This window comes from Cygnus olor, chromosome 3 (genome assembly GCF_009769625.2).
Source record: "Cygnus olor isolate bCygOlo1 chromosome 3, bCygOlo1.pri.v2, whole genome shotgun sequence".
In the NCBI taxonomy this organism is placed as follows: domain Eukaryota; kingdom Metazoa; phylum Chordata; class Aves; order Anseriformes; family Anatidae; genus Cygnus; species Cygnus olor.
In genome coordinates this window covers 98,708,645-98,729,533 of record NC_049171.1, presented here as the reverse complement: position 1 = coordinate 98,729,533, position 20,889 = coordinate 98,708,645, and the positions used below count along the sequence as shown (strand labels likewise).

The 20,889-nt window shown below is 40.5% G+C and overlaps 1 protein-coding gene across 4 annotated transcripts; it reads left to right on the top strand.

The window, feature by feature from the left end:
- Positions 1–48: 48 nt before the first annotated feature.
- BROX (BRO1 domain and CAAX motif containing) lies at positions 49–17,634 on the top strand. 4 transcript variants are annotated; one of them, XM_040552912.1, is made up of 13 exons: positions 49–238; positions 1,531–1,686; positions 2,466–2,572; positions 4,246–4,342; positions 5,704–5,799; positions 6,469–6,541; positions 6,891–6,996; positions 7,562–7,651; positions 8,328–8,413; positions 9,757–9,838; positions 11,016–11,166; positions 12,482–12,641; positions 13,126–17,634. In XM_040552912.1, exons 2-13 carry the CDS (start codon positions 1,586–1,588, stop codon positions 13,210–13,212), a joined length of 1,236 nt encoding a protein of 411 aa, XP_040408846.1. In that variant the 5' UTR covers positions 49–238; positions 1,531–1,585; the 3' UTR covers positions 13,213–17,634. The 4 variants fall into 4 exon arrangements, with proteins under 4 accessions (XP_040408846.1, XP_040408848.1, XP_040408845.1 ...); XM_040552914.1 differs by having other exon boundaries at positions 221–374; XM_040552911.1 differs by lacking the exon at positions 49–238 and adding an exon at positions 596–841.
- Positions 17,635–20,889: the final 3,255 nt, after the last annotated feature.

Below are 20,889 nucleotides of genomic sequence, written 5' to 3'. Positions count from 1 at the left end.
GCGACAACCAAACGCGGCGGCCGCCTCCCGCCAGCGCCGCCCAGCGAGGGCGGCTGCGCCGGCCGCGCCCGCGACATCGCTACCGGGGCGGCAGCGCCCGCCCGCGGCTGGGGGAGCGCCGGCCCCGCCGTGCCGCACCGCCCCCGGCCGTGACCGAGCCCGTCACCGTCACCGTGCCCGGGCGGGGACCGCGGCGCTCTGCTCCTCCCCGCCGCTCCCCGCCGCCGAAGGGCCCCAGGTGAGCAGCGCTGCCGCGGGCGGCCCCGCTCCGCCTGCTGCGGGAGCCAGCCCCGTGCCCCCCGCGGGCCGCCCCGCGCTCCCGGACAGCCTGCGCCGGTGGCACCGAGGGGTCCCCGCCGGCAGGGAGGCCGCGGGTAAGCCCCGGCAGCGGGCCCCGGCTGCTGCGCCTCGGCCCCGGGGCACGGCAGGCCCGGCGAGCGGGGCCGGGGCCGTGCCCGTGCCCGCCCGGTGCGGGGGCTGGGGGCGGAGGGGGGGGTCACCGGCGGATCCGCACCGCGCGGCTCGATGGCACCGGCGCTCCGCTGGCGCTGCCTGCGGCCGGGCGGAAGCGGCGGCGGGGCCGGTACCGGACGGGCCCGGCGCCGGGTCCCGCAGCGGCCTGCCTGCCTGCTGCCGGGGAAGGCGCCCGGCCCGGTCCCTGCCCGGCGCACCGCGCCTGAGCCCGCGGGAGGCCGGCGCCGCGTCCCGGGGGAGATCCAGGCAGGTCTCGGGGCGGGCGTCGGCTGTGGGGCCGGGCTGGGTTCCTCAGGGCTTTGTCCGCTGGGGTCTGGGAAACCGCCGTGGGCCCGAGCTGCCCGGGCACTCTTTGTGTGTCCTCGTGGTGAGGAGGCTTCTCCTGTTGCTCTGTACAAACCTTCCTTGGTTTAGCTTGGGCTTGTTACGTGCCGTCCTCTCGCCGTGCATCGCTGCTGAAAGCTTGTAAAAACCCATCGTCAGAACGCCTGTCTTAGATATGTTCCCTGAAACTGAAGGAAAAGAAAAAAGATAGGCCCTTTTAGCTGTACCCTACCACATCGCCAGCTCTGTTGCAAGTATGTCCAGGTTTCAGTAAGGGTTATTACGTAATTACCTTCATCGATATCAGTAATGTCTCAATAAAAGCTAGTAATACATCGATCAGACGCAATATAATGATCGTAATGAACCAAGATATGCCTGTAAATGACGTCAGAAATATTCAGCCTTACACAAGAGAGAACGATTTTTTAGTTCTTTAAGTAAGAAGGTATGCAGCAACATAGAACAAAGAAGGTATAGCTTTTTGCCCTACCTAAAATAGTTGCTTCATAAAAAAATATGTATTTTAACAGAATGAAATTCTAAAACTAAGCATGTGAACAATGAGGACAAGGCCTATGAAAGCTTAGTGTTTCAAGTAGAAAACGTTCTTTAGTGTAATTATATATATAACTGCTCAAATTAATGTCTTTCCTAATTGTTTGCATTTGGAATGTATTTTATTTTGTTTTTGTGAACTGAGGAGCACCCCACTTGTCTCTGTTTCTACAGGCACTCGCTTCTTTCCACACTTCAGATTTGACGTAAACAACACTACAGAAAGAAAATGACTCACTGGTTTCATCGCAACCCTTTGAAGGCTACAGCTCCTGTCCCGTTCAATTTTTACGGGGTAGCCACCACTCCAGCCGCAGCAAAGATTTGCAAGTAAGTGTGCTTGTGATTAACTTCAGTCTGTCTCTGACAGTTTGGAGGACATCTTGAAAAATAATGGTTACTCTTCAGTTTTTGTTCTGAAGATAACTAGGAATGTGTGGGCTGGGAGACAATGAAACACTGATAATGCTGAACATTTAGTTACAAAGAATGAATTATCCAGTTTTCAAGTTTCTTAGTATACAGCAAGACCTATTATAGTAATTCAGAGGCAAAAGACTAAACATTTCATTGTCTTTCTGATGACTATGCATTCTTCTGCAAAAGATTGATTAAAGTAATTTCCATAAGTAAGACATGAATGTTCGATTGTAGCAAGGAATATGATGAAATGAGATCTCAGTTTTCGTAGATCTATCCTTATCTCTTCATATGCTTATCCTATTCTAATGTTGAAGAATGCTTCTTGTTACTTCTTTCCTTCTCTTGCGCCCAACCTCTTGGAGATAAAAGAATATTTATTAATCTATTGTTCTATCACAAACTAAAACAATAAGTACTGGTTACCCATTGCTATCTGTCCACAATGGATTACACTTTAAACTAAAAAAGTCAACCTTACGTATCCAGAGGTGAAAGGAAGATTTTTCTCTATTGATTGGCATCTTTCTTTTAAAGCAGCTTTCCTTGTGTTAAGGTAGCTAAATTGAATGCTTAGCTTCCTTAGCCAAAAGAGTGGTGGTAGACATGGGTGGGTTTAACAGTGTGTTTTCAGGTTAAACTTCTTGGTTTTCTTTTTTTTTTTTTTCCTTTTTCTGCTCCCCATACAGTGATTTGAGACTATCTCGAACACGGCTATTGGAGCTATTTACAGACTCGAGTTGCAATCCAGAAATGATGAAGAATGCAACTGACTTGTACTTCTCACTCTTACAAGGTAAGAACATGCAAAACTGCTAATAAAACAAGAAATACATAGTTTGCATTTTAATGACACTTCTCTCAGATTGTCCGTTGAGCTAATCTTAATGTAAGAAGCTCTGCAATTCTCAGGAAGCCAAGTATCTTCATGGTTTTTGTGCTTGATACCAGTCATGGGCACTTGTGAGGCCCTTTCTGCAAGTTTCAGTGTCCTTTGTGACCTGACAGCAGAAAGTGTCGGCAGTCCTGTCCTCTTGCTTTTAACCTCGTTCTGCTTGCTGGAGGAGCAAATGTTTGTCTCTTACCATTGGGGTGAATTGCTCGGGTATAAATTGAATCTTGTTACTTAGTTGTTAGGAGTCCCTCTTCAGTGTAAACTCCTGGTTTGTCTAATACTAGATAATCGAACTTACTGCAAGTTTACACTTCTGCTGCTATTTATCTTGGGCATATATAGTTTCTCATTAGCATAGCATCCATATTTTCAGCAGGTGGTCACCTGTGATGGAGCATTCCCTTGAAATCTTCCTCCTGCCAATATTTTTATAACTCTCTCTGTAGCAGTCAGGTGCTCAGACAAGTTACTCAGGATCAGGTTTACAGGAATCAGATGACTGATGAAAAATGTGTTACCCTTCAGTCTGGAAGGTGAAGCAGCTCAAGTTGGTGTAGTTCTCTCAGTCTTTGCAGGGGTGTAAGCTAATTAAACATTTTAGAAAAATTAAGATAACAGTCAAAGTTACTGCAGATAAGAGTTGGAGAGTTTCTTCAGGAAAACACTGTGTTTGGTCACTAAAATCTCTCGCACATGAAAGAAACAAGTATGTTCTGTCTTCATAAATGTGTCAGAAATGAGAATTGTAGCCCAAATCGATGGTGTTGCAAGTCTCGAGTTCTTGAAGTCTGTAAGACCTGACTAGGCCCAAACCAATCTTTTTCCTCCCTGAAAAAATCTTTCTTAGGCTTGCATACGCTAGCATTTGAACATTCCATAGCATGAGCTCCATCCTAGTGCCTGCTGCTTTCTGGGCAGCTGGACATGAAGAAGCAATTTCCTGCAGCCCCAATGACTAGCTGAGTCCATGCTTATAAGCCTTTTTTTCCTCTTCCTGTTGACCAGGCAGCTTTCCCTGGAATTTCCCTGTCATCATTACAGTAGCAGCAACAGGCACTCGTGAGCAGCCACAGCCATCCTGTACCCAACTCTGTCAAACTCCCAGCTAGTCACCATATGGGACAGGGAGACATCTGCAAGGTTTTCCTTAAGCAATCAAGACTTAAAATCATAGAATGGCTTGGGTTGGAAGGGGCCTGCCGTAGGCAGGGAAAAGACTTGCAGGGTTGAAGGCTTGCAACTTGTTCTAGTGAAAAATGCCCCTGTGCATGGCGGGGGGTTGGACTAGATGATCTGTAAGGATCCCTTCCAGCCCAAATCATTGTATGATTCTGTGGAATGGTAGCCTGCTGGGCAAGGTGTTTTTTATTTTTTTATCATAGCCAGTTTGTCTTTTTGCAAGTCTTACTCTCAAGATACTGAGGAGTAAAAGTCCCAGCAAGTAACATGGATTTTTCAGTGGTACAACAAGAAACATTTATCTGTATTCTCATTCATCCCCATTTCTTTGTTACTAGTTTCTGTTTCTTTCTTTGATATTGCCTGGCAGTACTTTTTTTTTCCTTGTTCTGTAGGTTTTATCCTTTCACTGGATGGCTCTTCCCAAGAATGCAAGTTGCGATATATTCAGAACTTTAAGTGGACAGACACATTACAAGGGCATGTTCCCAGGTACGTATGCTTTTATGATTATAGGGTATGCAGCTGTTTTCTTTTGTGCTGTCATCTGCGCATATATGTAATAGAACATGTGAAGGAAAACTTGAAAATGTAATGAATGCTACAAAACATACAGCAGATGTTGCACATGGAGTATTTTTCAAAAATTTGTTGCATTGTGTTTTTGATAGTTGCCATACTGTATTAGGTGTACTAAGGTGTACGTACTGAAGCATGTGCTGCATTTATATAAAAAGACATGATAATGCATGTTAATGGTAGGAGGACTCATTGTTTTTAAGTTGATCTACAAGCTATATCTACGGTTGGCTAGAACAGTGCAAAAAAGAACCTTGAGAATATTTGTGAATTGAATATGAAAGCATAGATTACTACGTTTTAAAACTTTCTCATTTGGCAGTACTACCTTGTGACTTTTTTTTTTTGAAGTCCAGATGTTTCTCAAGGTCTGATTTTGTTGATTTCCTCTGAAACTCCTGGTACATACACTCCTAGTACAAACAAACAAAGCTCCTGCTTTATGTAGGAGTGTAGCTCTGGAGAGAACCTTCTGGTTTATTCAATTGTCTCTTTATATTGTAGGTAACTGTGTTGTATAACCATGCTTACACATTTATCACACTTAATCTAGAAGCAGTGCTCGACTTCCTCAAACCTTTTATTCCCCTTAGAAGACAATCTGATGATTAGGGCTCTCTTCTAATTTTGTCACGGGTGTGAACATTTGTTCTGGTGCCAGCATTATTCTCCTCACTCTCACACCATTCTTTTTAAAGATAATTAGCTCCTAGGCTATACTGAACTTGTGCTTATGAGTTGCAGTCTTTTCAAAAGCCATGTTTTTAGCTTCGGAAACTTCTTGTTATTTGCCCATGCCATTTGACTGCAGTTATATAAATACTTGCAATAGCATTCATTTGAGGGAGATGTAATAGACTCTGACTTATTCACTTAACAGCTACGCTTTTTAAAGCAGACGTTCCAGAGCAAGGCTTTCCACAAAATGTGCAATTTAAAAAAAAAAAAATTGGAAAAATGTCAGCCACGCCCAAAGCTAAACAAATCTCAAGTTACTGTTTTAAAATAAAAGTTCCCAAATGGGAAGGGTAGGCATTTGAATGCGGGAAATTAAAATTATGAACTCTTAAAGGGAATAAGTAAAAACAGAAATCTTTTAGTCAGTTCCGCAAGTAAGTATGTTTGAACTGGGAATTGTTGACTTGTACAAGAAAAGTGCTTTATGAAGAGAAATGCCTGCTTATGCTGCCGAACTGTCAGCAGAGAGTTTGTCAGAACAAAACTGAAAATACTAAATTGTTTAGGGTGGTGTTTTTTTGTTTGTTTTCCTTTAGTGCCCAGCAGGATGCAGTATTTGAACTGGTTTCCATGGGTTTTAATGTAGCTCTGTGGTACACAAAATATGCATCAAGACTTGCTGGAAAAGAAGAGTAAGTGTTTTTCTTTTCTTAGTAATTCTATTGCAGCAATATCCCACCAAAAATCATAGGTTCTGAATTCTGACTGCTATAGTTCATGTCCAGCTGAGACATTAAATGTTCAAGGGAGCAGTTGGCCTTCGTTTATGTTTTTAATGTGCAAGTGCACTTCAGTCCCCTCTTCTGCTTGTGAATGAAGAGTACTGATACCACCTGGCTATGGTATAGAGAAAGTGTCAGTTGTGAATAAAGCCTTCCTGTTTCCTGCTCTAGACATCTAAGTACAAAGTTCAGATTCTTAAAATCACAACTCTGCTGACGCTTAGCCCTGCAGATTTCTAAAGCTTTGACTTTTAACATCGAGGGTCCTTTTTACTTAAAAGTCATTACAAGCTCTTGTGTTTCTTTTTACAGGTGAGTTCTATTTGATTATTAAATGATTGAACACTACAAGAAAGTTTTTGCTATGAAGGTAGCACAGTACTGGGACAGATTACTTAGAGAGAGAGTGGTATCTCCATTCTTGAAGGATTTCAAGATTCAGCTAGACAAAGACATAACTGACTTGATCAACTGTTGGCCTTGGTTCTGCTCCAAAGCTGGGTGTTTCAGTAAATGACACTTAGAGGTCCTTTCCAACTAAAATTTCTGTGATTCACTCCGTATTCTGTCCTTCCTTAGTATAACAGAAGATGAAGCAAAAGATGTCCACAGAAGCCTGAAGATAGCAGCTGGGATCTTTAAGCATTTGAAGGTAGAAAAACTGTCTTTGCTGTCTGTTCTTTGTCTCTGAGTACTTGACTTTTTCTCTTAGAAAAGCCTTTCCTTTTCTGATGAGATTACAGAGTAAACCAATACTTTAGACTACCTGAGTGATACAGGGAAGAGAAGTGTATTAATATATGTTGTTATCAGGTGATCCCTTTTTCTCATTGGCAGTGGAAGAGTAATCAGTCTGTCTACCCACTAGTACCTGCAACAGTGTGGCCAGCTGTCTTGGGACCTTCACTGAGTGTTCCATCCATTTAGGAATAAGGGACGTGTTTTGCATTGGCAACAGTGGTATTAAACCTAAACTGACTTTAGACTTGCTTTGTATTTAGGAAAGTCATATTCCAAAATTGATTACACCTGTAGAAAAAGGAAGAGATTTGGAAGCTCGACTTATAGACTCTTACATCATACAGTGCCAAGCAGAAGCTCAAGAAGGTACCTTCAAATACCTGTTTGTTGGGGTTGGGAAATGGTAGTCTTTGTCTATGACTTCTGTGAAGTCTGCTTTGCAGCAATACCAGCTTTTTCTTCTGAAGTACTGTGGCTTAGTGGAGGTGGTTGCTTTTAATGAAACCTAAGTTACAATTTTAGGAGAAAAATGCCCCAAATCAGTCTGATACTATAAATTTAAGTACATTGGAGAAATGTGTGTCTTCTTCTTTACTTTCATGCAGTAAATATCAACATACTCCATACTTAATTCACACTTGCCTAACATAAATTCCCAGTTCCTTTCCTTTAAAATATTTCCAGTGTCTGTTTACTGTTTAGTCTTCGGACTAACAGTCCTTCAGCTTTCCTATCAATTTGAAGTTATTCTATTCAAGAAACAGTCTGTCTTCATTCTGCAGTTTGCTTAACTTGTGAGAACATATTTGTTTTCTGCTAATGTAAAGGGTTTAAAATGTCTCTGCTAATTTAGTGTGAAGTTTTCAATTAAGCTTTAGTACTGTGGTGTGGAATGTGGTTTTTTTTGGTTTGGTTTTTTTTTTTTTTTCAGTGACAATTGCTCGGGCTATTGAACTGAAACACAATCCAGGTCTAATAGCTGCTCTTGCTTATGAAACAGCTAACTTTTACCAAAAAGCTGGTAAGCGTCTTGTTTTTTTATCCTTAGTGACCTGGTTATTACCAGCAGACATACTCAATTGCTTGTCAATTGCAATATTAAGGCTGCTTCTCAGTGGGTAGTTAGTGGTAGGAAATGCTAGTGAGAGAAGACAAGACAGTAATGAGCAACGGCAACAAACATATGGTTGGTGTAAGTGGAGTGTGTTTGGCTGTCTTTGGGCAGCAGAGTGTGATGCAGACAAGTAAGCTGTGTAGCAGTTTAATTCTCTATGTCCTCACAGATGAGCAAGCTGATCTGTAGCTTTGCAAAGGCAAGTGGGAAAAGTGCAAGAGTACATGAATAAATATGAGAGAGAGAATATTGTAACGTACATAGTATTTTTATAAGTCGCTGCTTGAAATTAAGCTAGGATCCAACTTTGAAATGCTGCCTAAAAATATTTGGGAAAATTAGCCTTCCAAACATAGTGGTCAGCTGTTTTGGGGATTCTAGGAACAACTGCACGACAGCTCAATAAACTGCATGTTTTTGGTTTTCTCATAGTTTCTTTACCCATTTGCGGGAGTAATTTATGTCACTTTGTAGCTACTTTGTAGTTAAGATCCAATGTTAAGTTTAAGAATTCTAGTCTTTGAGTGTGTGGGGATTTTCTTTTTCAAAATGTCTTAAAGAGTAACATTACATATATTCACAGATCAAACATTGTCCAGTTTGGATCCAGCCTATGCAGGTAAATGGAGGAAGTACTTAAACTTGAAGACCTGTTTCTATATGGCCTACGTAAGTACTTGGTTAACATCAGTCACGATTTTTAATGTTATCTAAGGTCTGCATAGGGAATGGGGGTTATGTATTGCCTTGACTTTCTTTCCATGCTATGAAGAGACACTGCAGTATCAGGGGCATTTAAGGTATTTTTGTTGAGCCAGGTGAAATTTCTGCAGTGTGGAATTTACTGTGATCACCTATCTTTAAGTGAAGCCAATCAGGTTGAGCATAATACTTGTTTTCCATTATCTTTATCAAAGTCTGATTCTAGGCATAATTCAGAGCTGCTCATTTTTTTTATGAAAGCCTTGAGTGAAGCTGCATCAAATGTTAAGTGCAATTCCAAGTCCTGTCCCTTTTATCATGACTGATCTCTGGTGCAATGGCACTCTTGGGATTATCAGCTGCTCCATTTGCTGATTGCTGGTTAGTTCTTCTGTCCTGTCATAGTATGTGATGTGGCTATTTCATAGTGGAAAAAAAAAAAGGGCCCAAACTACACCGTTAAAACAGTTGTCTTTCTCTTACTTTAAACCTGCAATTAAAAACTTCTAGTCTTATTAGCAAGCTTCAGAGTAAGAGATGGTCAGAGCTGCAGTAGTTGATTGTCTTTTACTTTTTAATTTCTGTAATATGGGCAATGACAGATTAACGCTTGATGTACTGTGAGATAGGATATTAGAGGAAGATATGCAAGGTATACATTAGTTCATGACATTGTTCCTTAACTTACAGTATTTAGTAGCTAAGTATTTAAACTCAATGTCTCCTGATAATAGCAAAAAGGCCTCAGTTCTCACTGGAATACAGTATTGTCTTCAAGCGTAAGTGTGCAGGAATGGGGCTTTTTGGGGTGGAAAAGTTGTTAGACTACGGCAAGATATCTCAGGGAGTAGAACTGGTCTCTCTTCTGGATTCTCTAATGTTTGTTGCAGGCTCAGTTTTTGTGTGTTAAGGTGGTTTAGTTTTTAGTCTTTGCTTTGTAAACTTGACGGATGTTGATCCTCATTCTGTGATAGGGTTTAATGCTGCACACTGAGACAGTGAGACAGAGATTTGAACTAGACTATTTACTGATGCTTTTGGTGCGAAAGCCTTCATGAAGCTCAAAGTTACTCTTGGCTAGACTTGAGGCAGATTGCTTTAGACCCAGCTCGAGTGTTTGTGTTGAACTGCGTTGTTCAGAGTAAATGTACTGTGTCGTCAGCGCGTGCTGCTTTGACTTGCATTCCCGAATTGTCACCTGTCTACAGGGAACGGCAGCTTCAAAGACAACTGATCTAAGGAAGAGCAAAAGTGAGTTGACATGGGAAGTACCCACTGATACTGGTAATGATTTTGTCCTCTCTCATTAGGCGTACTGTTACCATGGTCAAACTTTACTGGCCAGTGATAAATGTGGGGAAGCAATTAGATCTCTCCAAGAATCAGAGAAATGTAAGTGTGATTGAGACGGGATTATGTATCTGATGATGACATACCTGTTTTATTTTGCTGTGTTGTGTTTATTTGTCTCTTACAAACTGAAGATTTTCTCTCTTGCCTGGTAAAAATGCGGCACACTTTTAAATAGACAGAATACTTTTTTTTTTTGGGGGGGGGGGAGGGATCTGTCATCCCAAAGGCTGTCTTTCATAAGGGGGCTGCAGAAAATTTCTTCTTCATTTCTCAGCCTGTTAAAGGCTGGCTCTGAACTGCCTACAATACAGTATAAAAATGAATTGATTGGTCAGCATGTTTTCTGCTCTGTGTGTTAAGTTACTGCAATATTTTCTGCTTTGGAGATGGCTTTGTCTTAGATTAAATAGTAAATCTAGACTATCACTCATTTCTCAAAGTTGTTTTGTTTTGGTTTTGTTCATTTTTTAAACAGGTTTCAGTGTTTTATTTCCTTTCTATTCATTTGAAAGGTAGATTAGTGGAGCTACATACAGGTTTGTAGTAGTTCAAGGACTTCTGAACAGCATTCTCCTTCAAAACTATTGCTCATGTGGAAATGTGTTGTTCCTACTGTATTGTGTAAAGACAGGCAGCTTTTTCTGTTTTACCCCAGTGGCCCGCACTGCGTAACTTTACCACAATGTGTAAAAATGCTCAAATCATCTTATGTGAAACTTATAATTTTAAAAATGTATAAAAAGAATTGAGTAAGAACAAACTAAATTGGATTACTTGCAGTAAAACAAATATTGTGTTTTTACTGTGCCTGCTGTTCAAAGAAGAGTGCTTGTTTTCCCACTCCATATTAAGTACTGTTTATTTTTGTACAGCAGCTCTGCATGGATATCTTCATACCCATTCTTGTTCCCTATTGTGTTGCACAGTTTTCAGGCTTACTGTTGCATTTTGCCCCAAAAGTAAGAATGCTTCCGTGATTCTCTCTACTCAGAAAGCTATCTTTTTTTTTTTTTTTTTCTTCCTGTTCCTAGTCTACTTTTTGGATGCAGGAAATCTTGGCTGGAAGTGCTGCTGCCTTTTAGCTAGTTTATTTTTGTTTCTAAGAAGTAAGAAGCCTGAATGGATTCTGATGTCTCTTACAGCTCAAGCTGTAGATCAGAACTGTCATTTAACAAACTCATGTAACAGATTTTTATTACGTTCCTTTCTTGCAAAGTTTTTGCCAAGGCTGAAGCATTGTGCAAAGAATATGGAGAAACCAAAGGGCCTGGGACTACTGCCAAACCTTCTGGACATCTCTTCTTTAGGAAACTAGGAACTTTGATCAAGAACACACTAGAAAAATGCCAGAGAGAGAATGGTTTCATGTAAGTAATTTGGGGTTGGTGCAGTACTCTATATGGACTGTTAATACCTCATTTGCTTTTATTTCAGGGTGGGATGGTAAATTATTCTTCAGTTCTTGTATTTCTTTAGGGCATGAGATGTAACTTGGAACTGTAAATTGCTTTGTTTTTTCTCTTATCAGATTTGCTGTGGGTCTGTGCTATCACCCTGTGTTCTATGCCAGTTCAGCTATGTAGGTTGAAGTGATGTGCTGGAGAGCTTAAGCTGTTTCCTTCCTTCGTTCCTCAGCTACTTTCTCTTCTACACAAGAGAAAGTCCTGCAGAGGCTGCTGGGTTGCATTAATGACCTTTTCCCTGCTGCTGGGATGTAGTAGACAAAAGAGGACGGAGGGGAAATGGAGAAGACTGATAGCTGATTCCGCTTTGCTACCAGAGAAGTCATGCCTTCCATGAATAACATGCTTAGGGTGCTAAGAGCTTTACCAAGCTAGGTATAATTAACGTTAAGAGTAGGGATTTCTGTTATTGTCCCTTCCAAAAAACGAGTTTCAAAATGGTTTGAAATAGCAAGATTAGTTTGACTTTAGAACTCTTTTGCTGATTCCCTTCTCTCTTCCCCTCATGACTTAGTATTCCATAATAGGTTTATTTCCCATTTTTATAATATTTGAAGACCTGTGTCTTCACCAAGAATTGACTAAACACAAAGGATTGTCAAGTATGTCAAGCTGAACGGCAAATAGGAAAAGAAAGCAGGTAACCAGTGACTGTTTAGGGAGATGTGCCTGCCACAGGGCTCTGACACAGCACAGGAAGCAAGTTAGTGCATATCAGTAATTGTCAGCTTCCAACCATTGTTGGTTTGCCAAGGATAGATTTATATCCTCATTCAGGCTATGTGTTGGAGCAAGTCTTTGTGGGTGTTGCAATGTCATCGCTGTTACGCAGTGTGGCACATTAAGATTGATCTTGCAGTAGCAAAGCAAAGAGCTGTCCGTATCCTTTACTTTGGGACATATTTTGAGGTTTGTTTGTTTGTTTGTTTTTCTAAATGTCTTTCTAGACAAAAGGTGGTCTTCTCATTGATGCCTTGGGAATAATGGTTACCAAGTAGGAAAGAACCCACCTAACTGGGTATGAACAATACCAAGAAGGAATTGCTTTTGTTTTAAATCTTGCTGAGAGAATGCATTCTGGACGGTGCCTTAATGAAATGGAATGAGAGCAGCAACGATAGCCACTGTAAAAGCCCAGATTGTTTTTCTTTAGAATTGCAAACGAGACTTGCAGAGAGAGTTCATTGTGTTTTCAATATACTGCTGTATTCTATTACAGCTATTTTCAGAAGGTGCCAGCAGAGGCTCCCCAGCTGGAACTAAAAGCAAACTATGGCCTAGTAGAGCCTGTTCCTTTTGAATTTCCTGCACTGAATGCACACTGGACTCCTGAAACACTTAATGCATTTGATCTCACCAAGAGGCCAAAGGATGACACTGTAAGATAACCTTATACATTTTTCTTTCCCATTAGCTTTATTCTGTCTATAATAAATAGGTGTTTTGTTCTTTTGTAATGCTTTCCACCTCAATGCAGGGTATAAACACAAGGCTACCACCTGAGCTCACATTTCTCCTGTGCAAGGAGGCAAGTCACTTAATCTCTGCCACACTGTTGGCATCTAGAAATTAGGAGTAATTCTTTTTCAAGTCTTGAATAGGAGGAAATTCTCTGATGTGTATAAGATGCTGAGATGTTACAGGAGTGAATGCTATAGAAAGGTCCTTTTAAGAAAATTATTCATTTACGGATGCTGAAATAGTCAACGTTGAGCTTTTTTCCTTCCTCTTTGGTCAAAGGCTACAGCTTTGAAAAGAGAAAGGACTGTTAGTTTAGGATATGTAAAGTTAGCCACGCATAAATGCTGTGCAGACACAGTGGTTTGTACTTGTGGTATTTATTTTTTTTTTTCTTGTTCACAGGCTAAACCAAAACCAGATGAAGAAGTAAAGCCTCTGAAGGAACCAGATATAAAGCCTCAAAAAGACAGTGGATGCCAGATTTCTTAAGTGTCATAAGTGCTTTGAATTCGCTTTAAAACTGTATTAATTGGACTCTGGGGCTTTTAGTTCCAATCTCCCTTTTTCTGGTTCTTCTTTGTTAATTTAGAAGACTAATTTAGTTTACTTTTGTTAGTATACATCTATCTTGCTTGAGCATGTGATGGATTTCTAGGAGTTTATATCTGACTTATTTTGGGGTTTAGCGGGATATCATAGAATGAATGGGCTTAAATGTTCATATTGTGCCTCTAGAGAGTTTCTTTTTGTGGGTTTAGTTTCTGCCCACAAATAGCAACGGAAGTATCATGATTGTAATTTTTAAAGATTTCCCATTAAAATATATGCTTATGATGTCACATTCTGCAAACCAAAGTTTGCAGGAACAGTTATATTTATTCACATTTGTCATACAGGCTTAGCATCCAGTTGTGTTCTGGTTCACTTAAATGTAGTAAGTGAAGAAAATCTGGGTTTGGTATTTAACGATTCTATGGTATTTAACAGCACTTTCACAGAACTTGGAAAATCTTAAGTTCTGCATAAATGGAACACAATTTATATTCTCCTGAAACTCTTAGCCTCCATTCTTTCCTTTCTAGATTAAGGTTCCTGTATAAGCATTTGTATTGAGTGAAGTACTTTATCTTGTATGTCGTTAAGTTAAAATCCCTTAGTATTAAATTGTATATGAAAGTGATGCAGCAGGTAATATGGAAGTGCTTGAAAGTTTGAGTTTTAGCATAGTTTTTGCCAAAATGGAATGTGGAGCTATTTTGCCAATACAGATTTTTAATTCTCTTAAAAAACGTATTGCAGCTGTAGTCATCTGCATTTGCTTAGCCTGCCCCCTTTAAGGATCAAGCTAAAGTTAACTCATTTCATAATCACGATTTTTTAGTTGCTCATTGTTCTTCAGAATTGTGTATTTATGTCAATACTTACATCTCAACTTAATTGATTTTCTTTCTACACAACTAGATTCCATCTTTCCTTCTCCCCTCACTTTCCCTTCCATCTGCTACGTCCAAGGGCACAGACTTACCTTTGTTTGCTAGTGCACATGTAGATGCTGGGACTTGTTTCCAGTGAGGCTTTTGGCTGTGGGTGTATTTCAGTATATAAATATCTTAAATTAAGCAGATCATGACTAAATCATTCCCAAAAAATCTTCTTAGGAAAGGTTCTTATATGGACTTGTAATTCTTGATTCTTTGGACGTTTTCGTGAACCAAGCGGTTTGGTTGAATCAAGTTCACTGTAAATAGTTCAGGGCATAACCAAGTGGATTGTGTCAGATTGCGGTATTACTTAAGCCTAGCTGTGTAACCTCTTATGCCATAGCTGTTTCGGTAAATATGATGTAGTAGTTTAAAAATAGACTAATGGAACAAACTAATTCACTTAACATGTGTTGCTTTTCAAGACAAACTTTGTTTATTCGTAGTTAAAATCCTGTGGCAAACACTGGATTGTTTTGCCCAAGAAACTGGAGACTGTTTTGTGTGCAAAGCATAGAGTGCCGTCAGTCAACGAACAGTTCTCTCTTTGGTTTTGTTGGGTAGCGGCAAGAATTACTGTAAATATTATTTAGATTGCCTTTGCAATATGCTCAAGAATATAGATGAATTGACTGGAAGTTTCGGTTAATCTGGAAGCCTAACAACCATGTTCCTTCCATTATGATTTCTTTTTGTAATTCTTAAGAATGACGTATTTTGAATGGTGACTTTTTAATATTCTTTTGCTGCAAGAGCCTGTTTTTTCTGGCACTGGTTTTAGAGGCTCTCAAGGCTGAATCTGCAAATGTTGTTGGTGTAAATAGTCTTTAAAAACTTGTGCTCAGTCTGAATACTGAGCACTAGGCCCTCTATTTTGTGCTTTTAAAATGTACTGATAGTCTTTAATCTTCCATAAAGTAAACTATTAAGTTCTTTGTAAGATTTGTATTTAAATACTTTTAATACGCTTCTTCCATGTTTCATGTTTCTGGGTTTACAGTAGTTAATCTCCACCCACCACGTGACACTCCTGGAACTGAAGGACTAAATTTGGCCCTAGGATGCTGATGCCTGCCTCCCACTGGCTTTGGTAGAGGAGTTTTGCCTGTCAGCCTAAGGATAATATTTGGTCACCTGACTATTTAGCATGAATATGTGGCGTGCCTGTAATGATGGTACTGGTTCATAGTGTAAGCAAGAAAACATACCCGTATCCGTGTAGAATGCAGCCACCTTAGCACTTGAGAATTTCCAGTCTTGCAATTTTCATACGATATGATTGTAAATATTTCTTTCTGTCCTTTTAATTTGGTTGCACTGATTTCATTATTGTGCTATTGGTAAGATTTTTATGGGAAACATTACTAAAATGTATTTTTAATTGTCTATGAATAAAATAAACTCATGAAGCATTTCTCTTCAGGAAATGTGAGAAGAGCCAGTAATTTGTCTGTTTTCCATGTGAGTTCAGAGAAGTTAAATTTCTCAGTATTGGCTGAGGGATGATGTGTTACTCTGTACCTGCACCTAGTATCTAACTAGTATCTAAATTGAAGTTTCAGCATTAACGTAAATCCTGTTCATGCCTATTATTTATTCCTGAAACACACAAACAGAAGAAATTGTCTTTTAAAGGTCATTGCCAAATTATTACTGCAATAGGATCTGGTGGGTGTTATTGTTTTTAAGTATAGCCCAGTTGAGTGAGGAATAAAATGCAGTATCAATTGTCTGGCACAGAAAAGGCCCTGTAGTGGGTATCTGTCTCCAGATTTTGAGTGTGCAGCACGTTGGCCTTTCCACATTGACGTTTGGATTTGTTCAGATCGTTTTCTGCTGGCGATGCTCTCAAATCGAACAAGTGTCACATGGCAGCTGAGGGCCCCTTGATCAGCTTTTCATGTATCAAGTCCTAACTTCGTTGGTGTTGGTGTCTTTGTGGATTGCAGCCTATCTGAAGCAAGCCTGTACTCTGATTAATTAAACTTCAATGGAATCAGATACAATGAGGTTGACCAAGCAGCTCTGTTTTATGAAGACAGTCACCATGCGATCTTAACGTTCATAGTTTGAGAATTTGTATATAACCACAAGTTTCAGAATATCATTTAAGATAAACAATCTGAATGTGTCAGTTGTTGCTTCATCATTTAAAATATTAAGTATAATAGCAAGAAACCGAATCTATCATGAATGTTACTTTTTCTGGTTTAATACAAATGTAATAATTACAGAGAATGTTTTATCCCTGTTGTATAGCCACAGGAAGACTTAAGTAAGCAAGGTACTTTTGTGAATTGGGTGCGTGTAGAAGTAGTAGCTACAATGAAACACTACAAGACAGGTGGTAGGAAGAGGGGCAGAGGTTCTCTTTATCTAAAAAAGAGAAGTCATTAAGCATGATTTGGTATGCCTATACAAAGTTCCAGCGCTCGCAAAGGTATGTGATGTTGTAGGATATTCTATATGCTACGTGAAGGAACTTTCATATGTGCAGATTGCTGCACAATTCTTTACATTGCCAGCAGGTGGCAAATAAATTTATAAGGAACACATTTTTTCATTCTCAGAGGCATGGCTGGCTCTTTCATTTCCTAGTGTAAATTCATGCTAATGCCCTTTAGCCACTGAGGATCTAGCTCAGCTTCTAGAAGAAAAACATAGCCTAAGGAGGTAAAATGCTAACTATTTCTTCCACGTGTGGTGTACTTGACAACCTGCAAGTACAACTCTTACCACGTTTTTTCAAGAGTAGCAATTTATGTATGCCTTTGTGCTGTTTTTTTTTTTTATTTATTTCTATTCCTACCCACCCCCTTGGTCTGCTCTCCCTTTTACCTGTTCTTAACCTCATGCAAAGTTTGCAAATAGTCAGGACCTGCCCACAGTTCAAATACAAGCAGTTCTTGCATCCTGTAGCTTTAGGGTTGGGTTTCCTGATTTCCCGCTGGCTCTGCACTGCTGCTAATGCTACAAGGCAGGTTTTTAAGTGAGCAGATTCTGTGTGAAAACACTAAACATACTGAGTCTAGTGTCTCTTATTTATTTGTCCTGGGAAATACTACTCTCCTGCATCTATTTTTATGTCATGGGGTGTCCCCAGAAATTTTTACAGGTGGGTTTCCTTTTTAATTTGTTGATGCTAAGTATTTTTCAAAAACGCATGTTTGACCTTTTGTAGCTTTTGAAGCTTTGTAAAGTGACTCAACACTGAATTTTTAGTGTAAAGAGATCTGGGACATAACTCTTGTAAAAAGCACAGCAGTACCAACCTCATTGCCTAATTTGTTTATTGTTGTAAATTTTGTACTTTTTCTTCTTCACCTTCCCTCCAGTAAACAAGTTGCATGTATAAACAGTGAAAAATAATTTTTTTTCCCTAGCTGGCTTACAGACAGAGAAATGTAAATAAATAATAACTGCACAAAAATGAGTGCTCCTGTGTTTAAGAACATCAGTGATGCTCTACTCTTTTCTCAAGGATTTCCTAGTTGTGATGTGTAGTTCCATATTATCTGAGCTTTCCCCTGTTCGTAGAATCACAGAATATCCTCAGTTGGAAAGGACCCGTAAGGATCATTGAGTCCAACTCCTGATTCCACCCAGGACTGCCCCAAAATCAGACCAATAGCTCCTGACTATTTGAGAGCGTTGTCCAAATGCTTCTTAAACTCCAACAGGCTTGAGGCTGTGACTACTTCCTGGGGGAGCCTGCCCTACTGCCTGGCCGCCTTCTTGGTGCAGAACCATTCCCTAACATCCAGCCTGACCCTCCCGTGTCCCAGCTTCACGCTGTTCCCTGTCGCTTTCCGCAGAGAGAAGAGATCCTGTACCTGTACCAACAAGTTATCATTGAGGTGTTTTAGGAATCTCCTGGATCTGTTTGTGTCATCTGTGTGGAATTTCCAGTTCATGTCTGGCAACTTGAAGCCACCTCTAAGGACAAGGATGGATGATCCCTTGAAATATTTCATCAATGTCATCATCCCGGCTGGATGGCCTATAGCAGGCTCCCATGACAACATCCCCTTTATTTGCTTGTCCCTTAATCCTTACCCAGAGGCTCTCAGCTGTGTCATTGCACACTGCCAGCTCCATGCATTCCAACCCTGCTGAAGAGCCTGTAGCCACCCGTCATGACACCACCCCAGGACTCTTCCCACCAGGTTTCGCTTATGCCAATGGTGTCACAGCTCTGGGACTGAGTCAAGGCTTCGAGCTCCTCTCGCTTGTTCCTGGTGCTGCATGCACTGGTGTTAGAAACATTTTAAATGTGCTTTGTTGCACTTCATGGAGCAGACTGAAGGACCTCACTAGCACACAATCCCTCAGATTTCTGCGTGCTGTCCCATAGCTTATCACTGGTGGGCCTCGCTTTATCCCTTTCCTCCTTTAAAAAAGCTGTACCGATCAGCCTTGCTAACTCCTACGCAGAAATCCTTTTTCCCCTCTGAGAAAGGTGCAACCCATCTGGTACCAGCAGGCCTGGTGTTGTGTAAACCATCCCATGACTGATAACCTGAAATTCGATGGTGGCACCAGCCCTGCAGGCCGCGTGTTTGATCAGCTGGGCTGCTCGTGCCTTTCAAAATTGTTGCCTGCTACCGGGACAGAGGCAAACACTACCTGTGCCTTTAACCAATTGCCCCAAAGCCCTGAAGTCCCTCTTGATTGCCCTTGCTCAAGTCCCTAGACAACCAAAATAAGTAAAAATGTATAAAAAATAGACCAAAAGAAGCATGTTCTTAAACAAATTAATGGTAAGATCTTGTGACACCTGTCATGTGTTTGTCACTCTTTCTCTGCCCTTTTGAAGGGCAGTGAAATTACATTTTCTGAGATTCTGACTTGTCTCTATGATGCAGAATTTGGTCTTTTTGATTTTTTTAGAACGTTCTTATTTTGAAATTCATCTTACTGAATCACCTTCAATGCAAAAAAAAAAAAAAAAAAAAAAAGCTGTCTCTCTCAAGCAATACAGGAGCCCGTAGCTGATGTAGATCATCACAGCTACTCAAAAGCAGCTGTGCTCAAGATTGTTTCTGCCTGTCTAATGCTAGTCTTGAGCTCTTTGAGTCCTCATTTTCAAGACTGTTTTGCCTGGGATGCTGTGTAATTTAGAGGGAAGGTGGCATCGAAAAGAGACCTGTACCTTCAGTATCTACTGTACTAGAACTGCGCTCGTGATGGCTATCTTGATGAGCAGAGGAGGATACTACCTTACAAAAGAATGAGGGGAACAATAAAGGTGGAGACAATTAAGACCTCAAAGAAGCAAAATCTCCAAGGAGGATCATTTATTTTGCAAATGGTGATACCATGGAAGTATACAGCACAGAAGAGGAAGAGGAAGAGGAGGAGCAGCAGCAAGCCTGTTGATACGGTGAGCTCCGGTTATTTTTTCTGGGGCTCCAGCAGGAAAAACAGGAAGAAGGCAATGCAGCTTGGATGAACAGTTTCCAAAGCCTCACCAACTATCTATCTATATCTATGTCTATATCTATATCTATGTCTATGTCTATATCTATATCTATATCTTCAGAACTTTCACATTTTGTCCTAGTCTTGGAAGTGAATCAAGCAGCTTTACTCCCAGAAGTGCCTCCAAGTGATGCACCTCTGAGACACATCTTTCCAAACTCAGACCTCCAGATAACTGTTGCATATCTTGACTATCCTAGCAAAATCTACTGTTCATGGTGGAATTCTGTGAAGCAAATAATTTATTAGCTGAATCTAGCCATGGACAATGGTTAGTGAGGCTTTTTCAAATCAATTAACACATTAACAGGCTTTCTTCTTTCCAAAGTGGCAGATCACTTCATATTAAAAGCTGTGTGGTACAAGACAATGTTTAGTGCAACTTCATGGATGAGCTTGTCTTTAGGTTTAAAATTAAAGATTTCTTCTTGTTTCTGTTCTGTATCCCATGCTCTCCTGGAGGCTGTATCTCCAGTTTTGGGCAGTTCGAATTGCAACTGCTTCATTCTTAGTAAGTTAAAGTTTCTCCTCCCCCCCTCCCCTCCCCTCCCCTCCCTCTTTCTCTTCTCATCACTTTGCTTACATTAATGACGGATTAATTGGAATGCAGTCACTACTCAAATAACAGAGTGAGATTTTGCTGTTTTTTTCTCCTCCTTTTAATATTTATTGGTATTATCTCAAGGGATTATCACCAGGGTTTTAAATGCTTGAAGGCTTTTAAAATTAAGTATTTTGTTCAGTCAGATGATATATACTATCAGCAATGAAATATTCAGACCAGATTGCTTGGTATCAATATATTGGTCTTTTCAGAAGGGCACATTTTACAATAGCTAGAAAGGAGCTGTCCCTGTTTTTGGGTACCTACAGGCAGCCTTAATGCAAGTAAAAGAGCAATTTGAAAATAATGGCAGAAACTGATTATCACACAAATAGGTAAGAACCGAAATACAGTACATTAGTATGCTGTGAATTTTGTGCCAATTAGAACAATGTGGCAGAAAGCACTTGCAGAAGAACCAGAACGGGTTGATTCTAATTAAAGATGGACCATTTTGTCTGGCTCTTGCCCCAAAACAGATGGAGTCATTCTTGACAGGCTTGTCAAATTTATTCTCAGAGACTTCTAGTCATGGTTACTGCATCAGCTTCCTAGGTAATTGATTCTAGTGGTTTTTAAATTATTTCACTAAAATTCTTT

Bases quoted from the DNA above. Each gene is read 5' to 3' on its own strand.
- BROX (XM_040552912.1), top strand. From the start codon at position 1,586: ATGACTCACTGGTTTCATCGCAACCCTTTGAAGGCTACAGCTCCTGTC. The intron at 1,687-2,465 runs GTAAGTGTGCTT...CTCCCCATACAG, and splicing joins GCCGCAGCAAAGATTTGCAA to TGATTTGAGACTATCTCGAA. The intron at 5,800-6,468 runs GTAAGTGTTTTT...GTCCTTCCTTAG, and splicing joins AGACTTGCTGGAAAAGAAGA to TATAACAGAAGATGAAGCAA.